Genomic DNA, 19,868 nt, shown 5'->3' on the forward strand with positions numbered 1-19,868 from the left:
TCATTCAAATTATATCACTATATTTGCTAAGAATATATGTGTATTACAGGACCAACGCTTGGGGATGATGATTGGGACGGGAACTGAGAGAGAAGGACTCTACTACCTCAATATCACAGAGGAAGCTATGTGTAATTCAATTGGCACAGTCAAGACTTGTCTTTCTTCTTCTCGTCTTTGGCATTAACGTCTTAGGCACCTTTCAAATAAAATTTTGAATTTAATTTCACATTATGTTAAGAACGTTGAATTTTGTGAGATTAATGATTGTTCAATTTGCCCTTTAGCTAAACATACTTGTTCTTCATTTTCCACCAGTTCTATCAAAACTTATGCAGCTTTTGAAATGATTCATGTTGATATTTGGGGTGGTTATCATGTTGCCACAAATAATGGGGCTTGGTACTTTCTCACAATAGTTGGTGATTTTACTCGATGCACTTGGGTCTACTTAATGCACCAAAAATCTGAAACATTCAAGTACCTAACCAGTTTCATTAATTTTGTGGAAACACAATTTTCTGTTAAGATCAAAGTGCTTCGCAGTGATAATGGTCCTGAGTTTACCATGGCCAAATATTATTCCGATAAGGGCATTATCCACCAAACACTTTGTATTGCTAGGCCCGAACAAAATGAGGTAGCTGAGAGAAAGCATCACCATCTTCTCAATGTTGCTAGAGCTCTTCTTTTTCAAGCACATTTTCCGAAACAGTTTTGGGGAAATGCCATTTTAACAGCTACTTATCTCATTAACCATACTCCCACACCATTGCTACAAGGAAAAACACCATATGAACTCATCTACCATAAACACCCAGCCTATGATCACTTGAGGGTATTTGGATGTTTATGTTTTGCATCCACTCATGACAAGCATCCCACTAAATTTGATGCTCGTGCCTTACGATGTATTTTTCTTGGTTACCCTTATGGCCAAAAAGGATATCGTCTCTACAATCTCGATACGGGTAAAACTTTTGTTTCTAGAGATGTTATTTTTTATGAGCACATTTTTCCTTATCCTCTTTCAACCATGGATTCATCTATTGTTTTACCTACTACCCATGATACCACAACATACATTGATGATACAGTTCTCCCTACTCCTCATTCGTCTCCATTCGACGACAATGGCTCATAGTCTGCTCCCATTGAGGTAACAGTACCATCGCCTTCTCCATCTATTGAAGCTCCAACACATCATTCGCAGCCTACACGAATTACACAACCTCCAAGTTATCTTACAGACTATCATGTTGAAGTGTCCCTTCCTTCTCGTTCCCCTTCGTCATCAACCTCTGCTTTGGTTCGCACCACAGGTATTTCTTATCCTTTGTCAGATGTTTTATCTTATGATCAACTATCACCTTAACATTGTGCTTTTACTGCCTCCATCTATGTTGAGAAAGAGCCAAGTTCTTTTTCGCAGGTTATACAACACTCCAAATGACGTCTTGCAATGCAACAAGAACTTGCTGCTCTTGAAGCTAATGGAACTTAGTCTCTTCAACCTCTACCTCCTGGAAAGAAATTTGTCGGCTGCAAATGGGTGTGTAAAATCAAATTTAATCCCGATGGCATGGTTGAAAGAAACAAGGCTCGATTAGTCGCCAAGGGCTACAGTCAAATAGAGGGCCTAGATTATCATGAAACATTTGCTTCTGTTGCTAAACTAGTCACTATGCGTATCTTACTTGCCGTTACTGCTACTAAGAATTGGCATCTTCATTAGTTAGATGTCAATAACGCTTTCCTTTACGGCGATTTCGATGATGATGTCTATATGGCTCTTCCACCTGGGTTCGGACGAAAGGGGGATACACGTGTCTGCAAGCTTCATAAATCACTATACGGTCTCAAGCAAGCCTCTCGACAATGGTTTTTGAAGCTTTCTGCAGCACTTAAGCAAGCTGGGTATCAACAATCCAAAGCTGATTACGTATTATTCGTCCATACTCAAGGTATTACATTCACTGCAATACTTGTTTATGTGGATGATATCATTTTAGCAGGAAATAATTTGGAGGATATTGAAGCAACGGAGTTATTTTTGAAGCGGCATTTTAAATTAAAAGATCTTGGTCAACTAAAATACTTCTTAGGCATTAAAGTGGCTAGATCAACCAACGGCATTGTACTTTCACAAAGGAAGTATGCATTGGAGATTCTAGAGGATGCAGGTTGTCTTGGTGCCAAACCAACGCCATTTCCCATGGAACAAAATCTGTCCCTTAGCAAAAATGATGGGAGTTTCATTGATGACCCATCATCATATCGAAGACTTGTTGGGCGTTTAATCTACCTAACCATTACGAGACCGGACTTAGCATATACTGTGCATATCTTGAGCTAATTCATGGATAAACCAAGGAAACCACATCTGAAAGCAGCCCATAGAGTTTTGCGTTACATTAAGCACTCGCATGGTCAAGGTAAACTTCTTTCAGCGACAAGCTTAATAGGGTTGAATGCTTTTTGTGATGCAGATTGGGCAAGGTGTCGAGACACTAGACGTTTTACCACTGGATATTGTATATTTCTTGGGAAGTCATTAGTGTCTTGGAAAACTAAGAAACAACTAACAATGTCACGATCTTTAGCAGAAGCAGAATATCGGTCCATGGCTGCGACATGTTGTGAAATTACTTGGTTAAAATACATTTTGGCAGACTTGGGAATCAAGCATGCATATCCCGTCAAATTGTATTGTGATAATCAAGCTACCCTACACATTGCTTCAAATCCAGTTTTTCATGAGAGAACAAAGCATATAGAAATTGATTGTCATTTGGTTCGAGAGAAGATTCAAGAAGGCATGGTCAAAACAGCACACATATCAACTTCACAACAGCCAGCTGATATTTTTACCAAAGCCTTGAGTTCTTCTCAATTTTCGACTTTACTCAGCAAGTTGGGAATCATTAACATACATTCCAACTTGAGGGGGATTGTTGAGAAAAAAGAGTAAAGTCAGCTAAAGATTTGATCTCCTATTCTCTATGTATCATGCTTAATTGATTGTACAGATTATATTTCCTTTTGTAGCATTGTAAACTAGGCAACTACTTTTTCCTAGGCTTAGATATAGGATCGTGTTTTTCCTATTCTTGTATAAAAGAAACTCATGTATGAGTCTATAAAGATTATCATATTATCAAAGAATCAGTTTTTAATATTACTTCTTCTGGCAGTCACTATACCACATTAATAATTTGGAAACCTTCTATAAGAAAATTTGTGATTGTTCCCAAACCTAATGCTCAGATCTGTGCGACCAACAAAAATGACAGTGTTCTCCTCCTGATCACACAATGTAATAACAGTCAAACTACCTAATTTGGTATTGTATATAATATAAACCATCAAATCTAGTTATTATTGCTTGTCGTGAGAGACACAAGGTCGAAGAGTTCCAAACCTTTATGCATGCGCCTCCCCATAAGAGCAGAGTACAAGTTCCGGCTAGGATAATCGTTTGCAAACTACGATACTTCAAGTCATGCCCTTGGCTATATGATTGACATTCAAATGACTATAAAGTTTTGAGAAGCGTGACAAGTACTGATGGGTCAGGATAAACCCAAAGTCGAGTGGAGATTTGGTCCCAAGCCAAGGGCTCTTGGAGGAGTCTTAATGCTTATATTATTCCTCCTGATCCTCCTAGTTTGTTCAATGTTGCTTTGCATTGGTCTCAATTATATCGTACAAATCGTCAACAAATGCGCGCGTTCTATCATTTGATGTGTTCAATGAAATAATATTTGGTGAGGTCCTAATGTCTCTCATCTCATTGATTGGCACCGGTGAACATTGAGAGTATTTTTGTCATTTTATCATGTGTAATACTTTTCATGGATTTTTACCTTGGAAGCCTTGTGTTTCTTGACCAAACCAATGTTCTAGATATAAGAAGTTTATCGAGAATTGTGATTGGAAAAAAATATATGTTATTGACTAAAATGACCATTAAAATGAATATGTTGTCGACATTTATTAATTTAGTATGTTCAACAATTTATTTTTGATTTATGATCATTTTATGTGAGAGATACTTACGGAGGGGAAATTAAACTCCAAATCCGAATTACTCTTAACCAACTAAGTTACAAGTTCTTTCATAATTAGAAAACTTTTTACATGAAAACTGACACGTTTCAATCAAGCAGTCCCCATCTCTTCCGGTGCCTTCTTAATTGGTCTTCCTGTTTTGTGTTTTAATTTTGTCCCATGCATTGTACAATACATGATGTTAATGTTTCTCTTTTGGATATCCTCTAATTTCGCCACCACACGACCTATTCCTTCATTTCCATCCCATATTTTGGTAAGATTGGCATGAATAGACCAAACCTCAATTATTCACAAACATACAGGACACTTTCTTTATCCTTAATTGCTTATAATTTGGTATGAGTGTGCAATAACGCCTTATCAAACGATGTAGTTACTGGTGTAGAAGATGCAATTGGTCAGGTCCATAGTTATTGAATATGCATTGGAAAAGTTCAACGGACTGAGTTAAGTTCAACCATTTCAATTGGTAAAGACAGTGTGCTCGTTTTTTGCACTCACGCTCAAATTCTCTTCTCATAAATTCGAATAATTTATGATATAGTTCTGATATGTTAGTAAGTAATTTGCTGCTTCTCTCCTTGAGTAATTAGAAGTATAAAGGGACAAAGAATAAGAGTCCCCATGACTTTGACTAGGAAAGAGTAAGTGCAAAGGAAGAATCAAAAGCAGAAGAATCTCACAAACGATGAAAATAATGAACGACAAAAGGAGACCAAGAGGAGATATTTCGGTATGAAAATGTTATAGCACAAGATAATGTGTACGTACAATTATGTTTGCCAAAATCAAAAGTAAATCAGTATTTTGACGAGGAATTTTAAAAATACACATTCCTAAATTTACGCTAATTATATATATGTTATGTATGCATAAATTTTTTTTTTTGCTTTTTTTTCGAGTTATTTGTATAGGTGTTAAAATGTGATTTGCAAGAACGAAAAAAATGACTCATTTCTAGAAAGATTTTTGCTCCATTAGCCCTTGATACTATATAACTGGTGTGCTCTCTCCTCCAATGAATACATTCACAAAAAGAGGAGGAATCTTCAATGGACCACAACCTTAGTTGTAAATTGCCACCGCACTTCCCCATTCAATATGTTTACATTCTTTTCGTTTTTGCATTTTCAGTTCCTTTTTGTATTTCTCAATGTGACAAAAACACGGTCCGGTACACCAATTGTTATAATGTAAGTGGTTGGAACTTGAAAACACATATATTATAACACTTGGTATATTGAGCTGTATTCCTATCATATTGAAAAATCTCTCCAAAATAACTGTTTGCAGCCATTCATTCGTTAGTATTTGCTTTTGGCCTTATTTCAAGGTCAGAAGTGAGTAAAGTAGCTCATTGGATTGTAGTGAAAGTGAGTAATGGAGCTCATTGGATTGTAGTGAAAGTGAGTAAAGGAGCTCATTGGATTGTAGTGAAACAATCCAGCTTCAATAATGTTGATTGTTGGGTTGGTAAATTGTCAAACATTCATGGTTTTTGTGATTTTTGGGTGTGGTTGAGGAAAGAAGAGTAGAAGTTGCCACTTCTTTGCAGTGTGGCATTATTACATTACATGTAATCGGGAATATATATCTCTCACTTATCGCGGGATGAGTTGGATAGAGAGCTGGTGCAGAATTAGATCAAGAGATGAGGATATATCTGTAATTACACCCAAGTTTTCTCTTGTGCAGGCCGCTTCTGTCCTGCATTGTGTGTAGTGCAAAGTTTTCTAAGTAACATTTTTTGAGAACCATCTGCTAGAACCATTCAACGAAACAAAAACAAAGAATTTTCATGTATAAGATATATAAAGCTTGATTTTTTATTTCTTCTTCATGGCTAGCTCTTCAACTTGAAATCTCTGGAAGATAAAATGCGAACATACACAACAGGGATTGAGAATGAACACATGATGCTCGGTGTTGCTTAAGTAGTACGCTATACTAACAACCCGAGCTCTGGAAATAGGTGAAGAATTTACAAATATGGTGAAAGAGGAGGATTCACCATCATGCAGTATGTGTGAGATTTACAGCTCTGTTCAGTCGATCAAGAATACCACTAGCTTTCCTCTTAGCCCTTGAAGTTCCATTCTGTGCAAGCTCGGTTATTGTTCCATAAGCGTTTTCTTCTTCCCTAATTTCCCTCCACTTGGTTCGATCATTCAAACAGATTGTGTGAAGGATTGCAATGCAATTCTCCTTGTTGCGTCCGCAATTGGTCTCCCTGATAACATGGAGCAAGCAAGAAACGCCTCCAAGCTCTCCCATTTCCTCCACAGCCTTGGGATGGCTTGAGAGCATTGCAAGGATGGCCAACAACTCATCAACATGCACACGGTTCGCTATCTTCTTCAGAATCGTTTTCACTGCCCTGTCTCTCACAGCTCTTGCCTTGTTCTCATGAGTGATGCACAGATTGAAAATTGCAGAGGCAACATCTTTCATAGCTAATGGATGCCCCTCATCTAGGAGAGCGATGAGTGGCTTTAGGGCACCTGATTTCCCAATAAGTGCCTTGTTGGAATCAAGAGCTGACAAAGTGAAAAGGGCTGCAGCTGCATTGCTCCTTGTTTGAATGGTCCCCGATTGCAATGCTTCCATAAGTAAAGGAATTACCATTGGAGTTTCTGCCACAAGTTTCTTGTTGTTGTCATGGATTGACAGATTCAAGAGCGTGGTGATCACATCTTCTTGGAGTTCCGGGTGAATACCATCTTCAAACTTGCCTTCAGATAGAGGACTGAGCAACTGAGGAATGGCATGTGTAGACTCGCTAAAAAGTGCCCGGAAAGAAGGCATCCTCTTCGTCAACATCCGAAGCTCCTTAGCAGCTTCTTTCTGCTCAGGAAATGTTGAAGACATCTTCTTGAGCAAAGAAAGAAAATGGTCGCGATCTGATTCTGTTATGCCATCCTCATTGACTAGGAGGACGGGATCTGACAATTCAATCCCTCGATCCTTACACCATTGTGATATCATTTCACGAACCAAGTGATTCGGTGTAAGGATTGTGTGTGTGAGCACTTGCTGCGTTCGGGGGCATATCCTGTTGCCGGCTTTTAGTCCTTTTTGGATGAATGGCCTATCATACGTCTACCAATACAAAGAGTGAAAAATTGGACCTAATTAAGAACCCATTGAGCAACTTAAACCATGAATTACAAAAAAGTACACAAATGATATTATAAAAGTCAGCGGAAAATTAGCAGAACAGCATTCTTAGCAGAAGTAATTCAAAAAATTAGCAGAATATTGTCAACATTTATTAACAAAACTCTACCCAATCAAGCAATTACAGATTTAAATTCAAGTCGCAGAATCAGTAAAAAGACACACAGAACTTTAAATCCACCATTGTAACTCCAGAGGCCAACCACCGGAAAATTAAAATTACCACAAACAGTAAGAAGAACAGTAACCAAATGAAGAAGACAATAAATCACCTTCCTTTTACGTGCCACACAAAATAAATCCTCAGAGCACCGTGTTTGGTTGCTGAGAAAGTGAAAAGGAAAAACAAAATAAAAAATTCTTATCTTTTCCTTGCCGACATTTTCTCAGCCCCAAAAACCAGAGGACGAAGCAAAAATTGCAGAAACTCAAACCACAACCAAAAAGCTTCAAAATTGGAACAAAAAACAAGAAGAACAGCGCAAATTAACAAAACCAAATTCTCAAAATTCGAAATCAACCTCGCCTGTGGAAACAATCACAGGGTCTCTCATCAGCTCTTTCGAAAGCGGGCACCGGAACTCTTCCGGGCAAGAGAGGACATCTTTGAGCTTGAGAGAGAGCGATCTTTTCTTGAGCTTCAATTCTTTCAGAGCAGAGAGGGTGTCTCTGGCCTGATCGATTGTCTGGGTGGTGAAATCCTCGTCGTCGACAATTGCTTTCATCAGCCTCTGCAGCTCCTTCTTCAACTCCGCCGCCTTCGCCACCGCCGTCGCATCAGAGTCGAATACGCCCGTCTTTGCCATTACGGGGGGTTTTGGTGGGTTTCTGATTCCGGGGATGGGAAATGATCAGATGGAACTTTCGTTTCTGACAATGGAGAAGCAAAGGTGGAGGAGGATTGCAGTGGATGTCATTGTTGTCTGTGTTCTTCTGCTTTCTTCTATTCTCACTAAAAGTAGCTGGAGTATGACTGAGTATGAAACTGGAAAAAATTGAAGGAAACCACAAATAGTCAAATGCCAAAACCAGACACGCAACACAAACGCATCCCACACTCCCTCTCTCTCTCTCTCTCTCTCTCTCTAAAAGTTATGAACTCGGTGGAGTTTCTGTTTCTTATAAATAATCTAATCTGATATCTTATTCTCAAAGTTTCAACTTGTTACGGTTTCGTCACTCTGTTATTTTATCCATTTTTTAACTGTGATTAAGATGCTGTTGCCTTCGTCAACACGTTTAAAAGCTGAAAACAACTACCATTAGGAAATTAAGCTTGACCACCTTCGAAAACGTAAATTCCACAAACCATATTCTCAAATTTTATCAAACTAATCATTTAGTAGTTCAGTATAATATTAAAAAAATTATTTTTATTTGTAATTGGTAAGTCTTGGATTCATCTAAGTATTACGATTGAGTAATGCTTGCTAGACTAATTTTTAGATCAAATTTGTAAATTTTGTGATGCGTCCTTAAGAAAAAATAAGCTTGTTAATCAACACATAATCTAATAATAAACAATTACGTCATATATTTTAAATAAATGGCCTTTTTATTTTTATGCAATGGATCATATCATAAACAAAGCCAAAAGGCAGAGGAAACACGGAAAGCCGGCAACCGGCAAGCAAAGGTACACATGTAACTGATAAGTCTTATGTTTAAATCTCATAAATAATAACTTCAAAACTAATTCACTCCTGGTCTTCAATCGACTTTTACTTCTTGTTTTGGTGGTAGATTTTGGAAGACTTATAAATGAATAAGTGATATTTATTCTTCCACAGCTCTCTCACTGACCAAGCAATAAATATAAAGTATCTGAATTTTAATTTGGGTGCTGGACTTACTTTAATGAGGAAAAAGAGCTTGAATTAATGAATTGTTTTGAAAATCAACTAATTTTCGGGATCAAAATTTTTGCACCCAATTTGGGTGTAACTTCTCTGAAGCTTCAATTTTGAGACCACATCCATTTTAGGTGCAGGAGATTTGATCTCCTAGTTTTTGGTCCAAAGCTATTTGCCAATATGCTTAGTTGGAGGAAGTAATTATGTTCGATATATATATATATATATTTGTAGTGAATCTGATACTAAATATTCTTATTTTCTTGTGAAAGAGGCACAATTTAGGTGTGTGATCGAGTCCTAAAATATTTCGCAAATATCTTGACGTTCGTTACCATTTTTTTTAAAAGGATTTTAATATTTTCTTTGAGCATGGTTATAATCCAACTCGATTAAAATACAAGAAATCCAAAATTATACTCTAGTCTATATTTCTATAAAAGTCCATTGCTTCTTCTCTTGTTAATCTTTCAACGTACTGCTTTTGAAATATGTTCACTTGAAAATTTGAGATTAAAATTAATTTCAGTGTTTCTTACAATTTTCCTCGATTGCTAATGAATATTATCTTTTAATATTTGTAATTTCAACGCTCCATTTTCTTTCCTCCTTTGTTATCTTTTAATATAAGAAGCTAGGAACTCATTTGGATGTGCTTTTAAAATTATTGAAAGTGTTTTTAGAGAAAATATTTTTATGTTCCAAAAACACTTTAAGTGCTTTACCAGAATTTACTTGCATTTTTACTAAGAATTGGTTCTAAAAACATTTTCACCAAAAATGTTTTCAGTTATTTCAAAAACACTTCCAAATGAGAATATCCATGCACCTTCGAAAAATCAATTCAAAAGAAATGCATGCAGTGTTTCATCATAAATAAATAAAAATATACACAATACTTTATTAATTAAGCATGATTTCATCACGTTAATTGTATAATACAATGTTGGTAGTCTTTTAACATCAACTTTGGTCAAGCTTTGGTTGGAGACATTAAGATTCAAGAATAGTCTCATACCACCCCCCTATAACCTTTACATAATTATAAATAATAAAAAAACCTTTATTTGTTTAAAATCAAATTATTATAATAATTTACGCAGAGGGTTTGAACCTGCACATTAGATTCACGAATTTTTTGATCCTTAATGTATTTGTAAACAATATTAATATTTATAGTCCTTTTTACTATTTTATATTTGGTAAACTATTTTACTATTTATATACAATTTCAGTAATTTTAGAATGAAATTTTGGAATGAAAGTAAAAGGTATTATTCGATTCTCCATTACCACATTCTTTTAGTTCAACTTTCAATTGGTTATTATTATCTTTCAGTACCACAACCACATTTTTTGTGCACATGATATGTTTGACAATGCTTCCTTCGAACTCTAGTGTCGATCACTTTCAAAACTACAAGTAAAACATAAAGGGATGCAAAATATTGAGTTGAGTGGCATCAAAGATTTGAACAAAACACGGAGAGAAATAAAGGGATCATTTTATTTTTATTATTTTAAGGCATTTTAGTTAAAATGATTTCTAAGATTTGCATAACTTCTCTCTTTGGTCCTTGAGAATTTGAAATCGTTCTAGAATTGTCTACCGTCAATCATTTTGGTCATTCCATGAAAAATCTTTGTTAAATAAAGACCAAAATGACAAAAAGACCCTCAATACAATGATCCAAAATGTTTTGACAAAAATTGAGTTATTTTTGTCATTTTCTTTTCATTTAACAGAGCTTTTTCACGGATATATCAAAATAATTGACGGTGGGTAAACTTAATGACCAGTTCTATAGATTTTAAATCTTAGAGACCAAATTTAAGAGTTATGACAAACTCAAAGATCATTTTAACAAAAAATTCTTATTTTAAAATAGTTAGTATGTACAAGTGACTTTTAATGTCCATCGTCGCGACTGCTACACTAATGTTATCACTTCATATTAATATAGTGTATAAATTTTAAACTATACCTTAGGTTGAAGACATCATTCGTATAATAACATATGAATTAGTAACATTACGCAATCGTAATTGGAGCCAAATTGGCCCCATCGTCTATGTAGTCACTGAATACATGGGATGTACAGCTGGAATGACGCGTAAGAAAACTTGCTCACTACTGTGCCACATTACTTGCACATTACTTATCTGAGCCAACTCACTCTCACAGTTTATTTCTCAGTCATACAAGTTAATACCGATGAATAGTTATGGTCTTGTGGGCAACAGAATCCATCAAGATATGCAAATTGTATTAATATTGCACAGATATAGCTGGTTCTAATCGCATGCTTCCTGTCCTACGCGCAGAGTTTTTTCTGAATTTATTTGGATATTTCTTTATTTTTATCTAGTTGGGAGCAAGGAGGGGGCCAAGGCTGCTATGGGAATTTGCATCATTGCATGTGGGAGGGAGGGAGGAGGTCATGTGTGATTTGATGAGGGTGTCAACACAGAAAAATATTTCAGTGTGCTAAGAGTATGGTCCAAAATATTAAGTGTTATAATATGATTTGTTAAAAATTTCTTTTTTAAGTTTTTAACCATGGAGTATCGAGTTGTGTTTTCGATACACTGAAAAATATATCATCAACACGTGTTATTGGATTTCCATTACACACAGATAGAGAAAGGAGAGGCCTTATTCACCTTCCTCTTCCTAGATAAAAGGTTTTTCAAGGTCGAGGACCACCCGATTCATGACTTGTAAGTTTGTAACTCATGGCTCTGCCATGTGGTGCAGGAAACTAGGGGAGGGACCAAAAAAAGGGAAGAGAATACACCTAGGTTTAGGTTCATTTGCTGACAAACAATGTATTGAAAAGTTTGTTATATTTCAGTCACAAACGGAGAGAAACTTACTTTGAAATGATGCTATTGTTGTTAGAATATATAGGATATGGAGGGTGTGGATCATGACACATGTAATCAGCCAAATAAATGAGGTAGTTAGGAGTGTGGCTGTTAGAATAATTAGTTAGGATTGTTAGTAAGTAATTAAGCTGTTAAGGCAGTTAGCTAAGTACTCTTCTATACAGCAACTGTACCCTTTGTAACAAAGAATCAATCAAGAAAATAAAATAGCAATTCATTCTCTCTCTCTCTCTCTAAACCTTCTCTGTTTCCTTCTTCCTCCTTTGTGATCTCTCTGTTCTCTTTCTGCATATTACTTAACAATTGTAACGGTATAGTTTCAAACCAATCATGTAGTATTATGTGTTTTGACTTTCCTACGTAACGTACATAACAATACACAATAGGATATTACAACAGTTATAACAGTTTCCTAGTAACCCTTCTCCACCAATTAATATCACATCATATAGATGACAGTTTCTTATTTTCTTAGTCACTAGCAAATAAAATGAGATTAAACATAAATTAAGAAAGCAGTACTCAAGTAATTAGTATTTTATTTACCCAAAAAGAACTAGGGTTTCATATATTCATTAAAAGAGTGTAGAGGAAGGCTCCACATAAAAGTCAAGCCCACCAATTATGATGAATACTCATAGTTCTATACTACTTAAATCACTCTTCTATGTTATGGAGTGCTCCCCTTCCTTTATTTTTTATTTTTCCATTTGCTCGATCTGTGTCTTCTTGTAGTTCATCCAGCAGTTTATAGTTATAAACTACTTTGTCCTGTCAATTTTTTGCCAGCCTAAACACAATGTCGATAACCATTCATTCTAACTGGTTGGTTGTTTGTCATTCAAGTCAATTGAGGACCTACACCAATAATGTTTATACGGTGAAATAGTATTACACAATTACACTATCAAAATCCCCTCTTATAATTAATTAATACATGCATGAAAACAGATTATCATTTTTTCCCTCCAAGTTCTTCACCATAACCTATTTTAAATTTTAATCCATTTCGACAAGTACCTAACTCGTTTTAAAACTAATGGTTTAGAACAATTGGATCAGATGACGCACGATTTGTGTTGGGGAATTCGACTTCAACAACTCTACATTCGATCCTCCAAGAGTTCTTGTACCATTTGGAGTTTTCTACGATATGAATTTATACTTAATGCAATCGTAATTTTAATATTCTAATGTATAGATTAGTCGTAGTGCATTATTATCTCGTTGCATTTGACAAAAAGGTTGAAAACGCGGAAAGAAGATAAAATTAAACATAAAGGAAATTGAAGCATAATTGGTATGGGAACAGAAACGAGAGTTTGGCACCACCATTATGATCTCGCATCGATAATTACAAGATTTTCAGAGGTCCATATATACGTGCCAATTATGAGTTAATTCGGACCAAGCACTCTCAATGCCTCAAAGGTATGAAGCACATATGGGGTCCTATGGTCCTCTTCTCCTCACAGCGATGTGCCAAACAAAAGGCTCGACGTCCCTACTTGGTTGCTACCGAGCCTTTTCCCTCATTACATGTGTATTTGTTTTGTGATGCCACCATATCCTTAAGTGTCCAACACCACCTTTGTCATTTTCAATGACACACAAATGCCCAACAGTGACAAATGGGAAGCTTGACGTCAATCATTTCCTCCACCAAAAACCGGGGGGAAAATGAAGAAAGGAGATTACAACCCAATTGTCCACACTCGTTGCTATGTGTCTGAGAGTAGCGAGATAACACTGCTCGAATACAAATGTTTTTAAAAGAAAGGATAATGCTACCTCCTGAGACCAAATTCTTAAACTAAATTTGTAAATAAAATAATGTTACTAATAAGAACTAAACACGTTAGTTAACACTTAGTTAATAATCCAATCATCTACAACCACATCATTTGGTTTGCAAATTTGGTTTTAAAAATTTGGTCTTCTAGCATTACCCTAAAAGAATGTGAAACTCAACAATAGAGTTTATTGTCTTAGCATTACAATATTGTGTAATTTTGGACTTGTAAATAAAAAGTTTCTAGTTTAACTTACATAGGTGACAAGTTTGATGTCTAATTATTATGATTATTTTATTGTGGAGTATACTATGTAGACCAAATTTATAAACTATATGATGTGTCAACAATAGGAAATAAGCATGTTAATTAACACTTAAGTAATAAACCAATCGTTAACAACCACGTTATATGATTTAGAAAATTTGGTTTCAAAATTTGGTCTCCCAACCATTACCCTTTATTGTGTAGCTTAACTTAAATTCACTTTCAAAATATAATATATGATATAACAAAAAAAAAAAAAAAAAAATGATTAACATTTTTTTTGAACAAACGATATTATCTATACTAAAGAATGAAGAATGATTATACTTTAAACCTCAAGTTTAATTTGGGGGTGGTTTTCAAATCATCGTACAATTAATGTGGGCCTACAATATTAAAGAGTGTGTCAGTGTTGTATATCTAAATAACTTTATCATGCCATCAGTCCTATAACTGTTAGTATTCCTCCTCATTTATACGTGGAAGGATTTAAGTCCCATTAATTTTTTTTTTTTTTTAACAAATGATATTATTTACACTAAGGAGGAGGAGATGGGCTAAATCTCACAATGAGTTAGCAATAATATAATTCAAATTCGTCTTTGGCAAGAATCGAATATAAATCCTCTTCACTTTTAGATGACAAGTGTAATACCAAATTATTATAAAAAACTCATTATGTGGCTTAGGCTAAATCTTCACCTAATACATAAAAGACATGCAATATATTGTAGAATTATCAAAAAGACGTGTCGAGGGCCCACTTTCAATAACATCGATAGTGTCCTCAAATTGGTAATTACCACCTGCCCAATCCATCAAGTGTGAAATTTAATCACACAAGGTTTTGATATTAGTTAAAACGGAATAATTCTATTTAAATTATTTTTCTCCTTTCCCTCTAGCCGACGTGGGATTCAACGTATATATAGGCTAAGAATATAATGAATCATTTTGACCACAGAATCAAAGCCCATCCCAAACCTCCAAAAGCCCCCAAACCTCACACAACCACCGGAGGCAAACAAGAAGGAATATCAGATCACCAAAACCCAGAGGTTAACCCCACCACCGATTCAGAAAAAGCCAGGGGAAACCATATGATATGTTATAGCTGTCAGAGGGTCTAATGGGTATTATGTTTTATTTTGTAGGTTATTTCGTAAATTTCTACTTGCCACCTTAAACCCTAACCCCAACCCATTTCGTGTGTGTCATCAATTCCAATGACGACTAAGAAGAAACTCCAAGCGTACGTCTACTTTCCTGAGGAGATTATAGTAAGCATTCTATCATCTCCAACCCTCAGTCAAAGGCATCTCATCTCCGTTGCCTCTCAATCACTCCATTCCCTTGGCTTGGAAGCGCCACCATTCGAGATGATTCTTCGGTTGGAAATACCTTTCAAACCGTGACCTCCAAGCATCCTAAGTTTACTTACCTACTGGGCTCCTGCAATGGTCTTGTATTGGTATCTGTTGATGGTTATTGGGACTTGTATCTCCGTAACCCATCAGCATGAATGCAATTTTCGATTTATGGTTTGGGTTATGTGTCGGCTACTATAAGCTCTTAGTAGCTGATCTTACTAGGAATTTTGAGACTATTTTGTATATGGAGATGTTCTCATTGAGAGCGAACTCTTGGAAAAGTATTCATGTCCCTGAACATGAGAGTGATGAATCTAGGCAAGATGTTGATTATTTTCAGTATGTTTTGATGCAATAGATAACTTGGATTCCAGATTTGTAAGGTATCTTGTGAACATTTGGTAGTTCAGGGACTCAGCTTGGATCAAGAATGCTTTAAAACACAAGAAATTCAAAATGGGATTCCATGTTAGCAACTCATCTTTCTTGTGGCCATGGCTATGGAGGTGTCGTATGGTGGCTTTTACAGAATTGCCTTGTAGCATTTTAGTAGAAATACCCGAAAACATTGAATCTCATTTTCCACTTAATTATATACCTTTGAGAGTTGTACCTCAAGTTCATACTGGCAGTATCTTACAGATTTTCATTTGTGGGTAGTGAACTCAAATCCTCATGGTGTTAAATTTGAAGAGTATGTTCTCTGTTCCTTGGTGCATTTTTATAACATCCCATATAGACTTGTTATTTAGGGATTTACTCTGCTTGTTTTCAAGGGGTGTTGATGTTGAAAAAATTAAGAAAAATGCTTTCCACACACCTCTTTTCTCAGCTTCTTACAAATGCCTTTGTATTTCTGGCCTTTGGATCGAACAAATGAAAGCAGAATCAAGAGACTGAAATACACAAGGATGTGCAGAAGGAGAAAGGCGTGTGCTGAAATAATTTCCCAAGATTAATGCTTTTCCAAATGAATATTATACTTGCTAGAGAGTTGATTAAAGATATTCTGTTTTTCTGTGTCTTGTGTATAAAGCTTCAACTAACTTTAGGAATGTTAGGCTTTCATAAAAAGTAGTAGAAAATGGCAGATGAGCAAAATAGATCATGGGAAAGTGTACTTACACTTTAAAGTGGTGTTAACGTTTTACATTCCAATCTGTCTGAATTAACTCGAGTTATTTAGTCGTTTCCTTCATTTATTCTGAGATAGCAATATAGCTCAGCTAAGATTACCGAGGGCCTTGTCATAGGATATGAACCCCATGAACCAGAATTCATGACCATCTCTTGTGACAATGTGTATGTACTTTTCTGAAGGGTTCCATATGTTTGTTGAAGGATTTATGTTCTTAACTGATCAAGCTGCACCACCACCTACATGAGATTTAGTAACTTGTTAGAGGAAAGATAAACCTAAGAATTTGAATTATATGTCCAGTAGAAAATCTACCTTGTAATGCATGGAAGTTGGATGTCCTGGGGACAAATAGTGTGAGAAATCACTGCAGAAGGCTATTCGTACATTGGAGATGCACAGCATCCCAATCACAGATCCATGAGAAGTTGATAGATAGCAAGCATATGAATGTAAGAGCTTCTCTCCTGTAATTCTTTCAAATGTCTGCTGGAATACTTTTTCTTGTCCTCCAGTAGTATGCACCTTTGTGCCGGTATTTAGCCTTGCCTTCGCTGCTTCTGTGAAACTTGGACACATTCTCACTGTCATGAAAAAATTCCAAATTTTTTTATGATCTAGGCTACTTGTATGACATGCGAACGAAGATCGATAAGGGTCAATCAATTCAAAATCCTGTAGGGAGGCTCTACCAACATAGTGAACTTAACAAATTGAAAATTTTCTTCTAACTTTATAGCAAGGGAGAAACATAGGAGTTCACAAAAAGGAAACTCACAGTGGTTCCAGACATTATCCACCATAGCCTCTGCTCTTCTGGTGGCAACTTCAACCCTTTTACCGCACTGGCTCAATGCCTCAACCATATTAGCCATCGGACCTGCAGCACAAAGTAATAAAAATAAAAATAAAACATTAAAAATAAAAGCAATCGTTCCAACTTATCTCCTAATCACATTCTCAGACTAAATGAAATAACGTAAAAAAAAAGATTATGCCAACCCAACAAACTATAATCGATAAGCTCTTTACATGTAAGAAACCAAGTATCTTCTGTAAGCATGGATAAAACTAAAGCGCAAAAATTTCCGAAAAGCAATTTTCCTTTATTTATTTAAATGAAGGCTAACTAGTTATCATGATCGTAAATGAAGGATTGATGTTATGCTTCATATTCATAAGTGAAGGCAAACCAAATTCTTAAGAGAAATGTACAGAAACAAGGGAGCAATGGAAACACTAACGCTTGGTAGAAGAATTCGATGTCGCTGGAACAGGCGAATAATGGACATAAGGATTGTTGGCCTGGGCTGTGCCTTGAGCTTCAAGGGGACTATTCATGTTCATTGTTGCGAGAGTGGATAGTCGAGTGGTGGATGCGATCAGGTTTGTATTTATTTGTTTTCTTTTTTGGTTTATATGATAAGCTCGGTGCACAATAACAAGAGAAGAGAAAAGAGATGCCGATGAATGGTGGTGGTTGGGGGGCCATAGGAATGGGTGATGGAAATCTTCAGATGCCGTCGCACTTAAAAGGAAGAAAAAATATGCCAACCTTTATCTGGTAAAGCATATTGTTGGATATTGTATTTTATATGTACTTTCGCTAATGATGGAAGCACTCAAATCCGTTGTAACAAATATAAATTTGTTTAGATTCTTCAGAAATCCATACATCGTATATATAGAAGTAAATATGGTTGTATATCATGAATTTGTGTAAAGAAAAAAAATTAATCCTTATGTTAGTGTTGTTCGTGGTTTTGTAAAGCATGCATTACTTTTTGTTATGCTGGAGTTTCTAGAAAGGAGTTGGTTTTAGCTCTAACAAATTAAAGTGGAATATTAGCTGGTTTGCATCCAATGCGTTATTAACTTATTAGTTAGTACGTAAGGGAATAAACAAAAAATGAGGTGCATAAATACATCAAAAGAAATAGGTTTCTCCACCTTCTACCTTCTACGCTCCTAAATTTAGATCAGAAAAATGTTAGGCACACCAAACTTTTAGACTAAATTTGTAAACTATGTGATGTGTCACCAATACAAAATAAGCACGTTAATACTTAAGTAATAATCCAATCATCAACAATCACATCATATAGTTTACGAAATTTGGTCTAAATAGTTAGTCTCCCTAACATTACCATTTAGACCCATGCACTCCTTAGCTTGCTTATAAGTATGATACTCCATTCATTAATTGCTTAACCCAAGCAAATAATTTGTAATCACTTTAGCATCAATTTAAAAAACATACACCATGAACAATGGACTCCTCAATCAGTTATTATTACATTCTTGGCCCTTATGTGTCTCCTTGTCTCCAACATCACTTGCAAATGCATGAGTGTTTTCATTTGTTAGCAAGCAAACCTGAGACCAATTTGGCTAAAAGCATAAGAAATGCATAAAATCTCTTTGGAATGATATTCTAATTCGATCAACATTTAATCTCAAAAATTTAGATACAGCCATTCCTAAATTTGCACTAACAAATGTACAACAAAGCAACAAAGCTTTCTTTGGAAATGCGCTCAACACCACCAACAGTGTTAATGGCTTTGGAGCAATAAAATAGTACGCAGATTCGTATGATTTTGCGCTAGGGAGTTTTGTTCTCGCATTATAAGGGATCAAAGACATTGACAAATTGGTCTCCAAAATTGTCACATAAGTCCACGACGATATTGTTTGTTGCACAAAAGCCTTGACAGTTCAACTTCCTTATTCAATATCTATGACAACTTTTTGACCATGTAACTTATACAGAGATGTCGCCACCCTTTTTACTTCCAAGTTATAAAATATATTGAAAAAAAAAAAGTGAATGATGTATTAAATTTAGACGTATTACTTGTATACTAAATAATATGTTTGTGATTACTGTGTCTGTAAAAGAAAAGAAATGAATGAAAAGTGAATGTAAGGAAACAAAAAGATTTTTTAATATCGAATCCGTCTGTGTTGCTCTTTTGGTTGTCCATGTTACACTTACACCCAGATCTACACGTTAAATTTTCTAAAGAACACAGTATGCTATGCAAATTGAATCATTACAGCATTCCCTTCGTTGAATTAAAGTATAAACATAATTTGGGATTTTATCTATAGAATTATGAAAAAGAAAAATAGGAAGAAAAGAAACTATAGGTACAGAGCATTATATAGCGATGCATTTGGATCCTCTTTCTTGTATTTGGTATAAATTAAGGGTAATGCTAGTCACACACCATTTTTACTTCTCATACACCTCAATCAATTTTCGGTCATCAAATCGAATAAATTGAAAATGATTAATGGCAAA

At 35.5% G+C, this 19,868-nt stretch overlaps 1 protein-coding gene and 1 pseudogene across 4 annotated transcripts; both read right to left on the reverse strand.

Moving 5' to 3' along the window:
* Positions 1 to 5,882: 5,882 nt before the first annotated feature.
* Positions 5,883 to 8,415, reverse strand: LOC137729627 (U-box domain-containing protein 9-like). 3 transcript variants are annotated; one of them, XM_068468608.2, is made up of 3 exons: positions 7,773 to 8,315; positions 7,524 to 7,575; positions 5,883 to 7,173 (listed from the first exon to the last, which is right to left on the reverse strand). In XM_068468608.2, the coding sequence occupies exon 3, from the start codon at positions 7,057 to 7,059 to the stop codon at positions 6,088 to 6,090; it is 972 nt and encodes a 323-aa protein (XP_068324709.1). In that variant the 5' UTR covers positions 7,060 to 7,173; positions 7,524 to 7,575; positions 7,773 to 8,315; the 3' UTR covers positions 5,883 to 6,087. The 3 variants fall into 3 exon arrangements, with proteins under 3 accessions (XP_068324709.1, XP_068324708.2, XP_088534961.1); XM_068468607.2 differs by lacking the exon at positions 7,524 to 7,575 and having other exon boundaries at positions 7,773 to 8,415; XM_088678835.1 differs by lacking the exon at positions 7,773 to 8,315 and having other exon boundaries at positions 7,524 to 7,592.
* Positions 8,416 to 16,531: 8,116 nt separating this feature from the next.
* On the reverse strand, positions 16,532 to 18,044 carry LOC137728337 (GEM-like protein 2; annotated as a pseudogene). The gene is made up of 4 exons (XR_015952771.1): positions 17,806 to 18,044; positions 17,340 to 17,441; positions 16,877 to 17,145; positions 16,532 to 16,800 (listed from the first exon to the last, which is right to left on the reverse strand). The product of XR_015952771.1 is annotated as a GEM-like protein 2 (transcript).
* Between the last annotated feature and the right edge of the window lie 1,824 nt (positions 18,045 to 19,868).

This window comes from Pyrus communis, chromosome 10 (assembly GCF_041283825.1).
Source record: "Pyrus communis isolate YQ-2024b chromosome 10, ASM4128382v1, whole genome shotgun sequence".
Taxonomy (NCBI): domain Eukaryota; kingdom Viridiplantae; phylum Streptophyta; class Magnoliopsida; order Rosales; family Rosaceae; genus Pyrus; species Pyrus communis.

Bases quoted from the DNA above. Each gene is read 5' to 3' on its own strand.
- LOC137729627 (XM_068468607.2), bottom strand. From the start codon at position 8,057: ATGGCAAAGACGGGCGTATTCGACTCTGATGCGACGGCGGTGGCGAAG. The intron at 7,174-7,772 runs GTTGATTTCGAA...TTGTATTGGTAG, and splicing joins TGATTGTTTCCACAGGCGAG to ACGTATGATAGGCCATTCAT.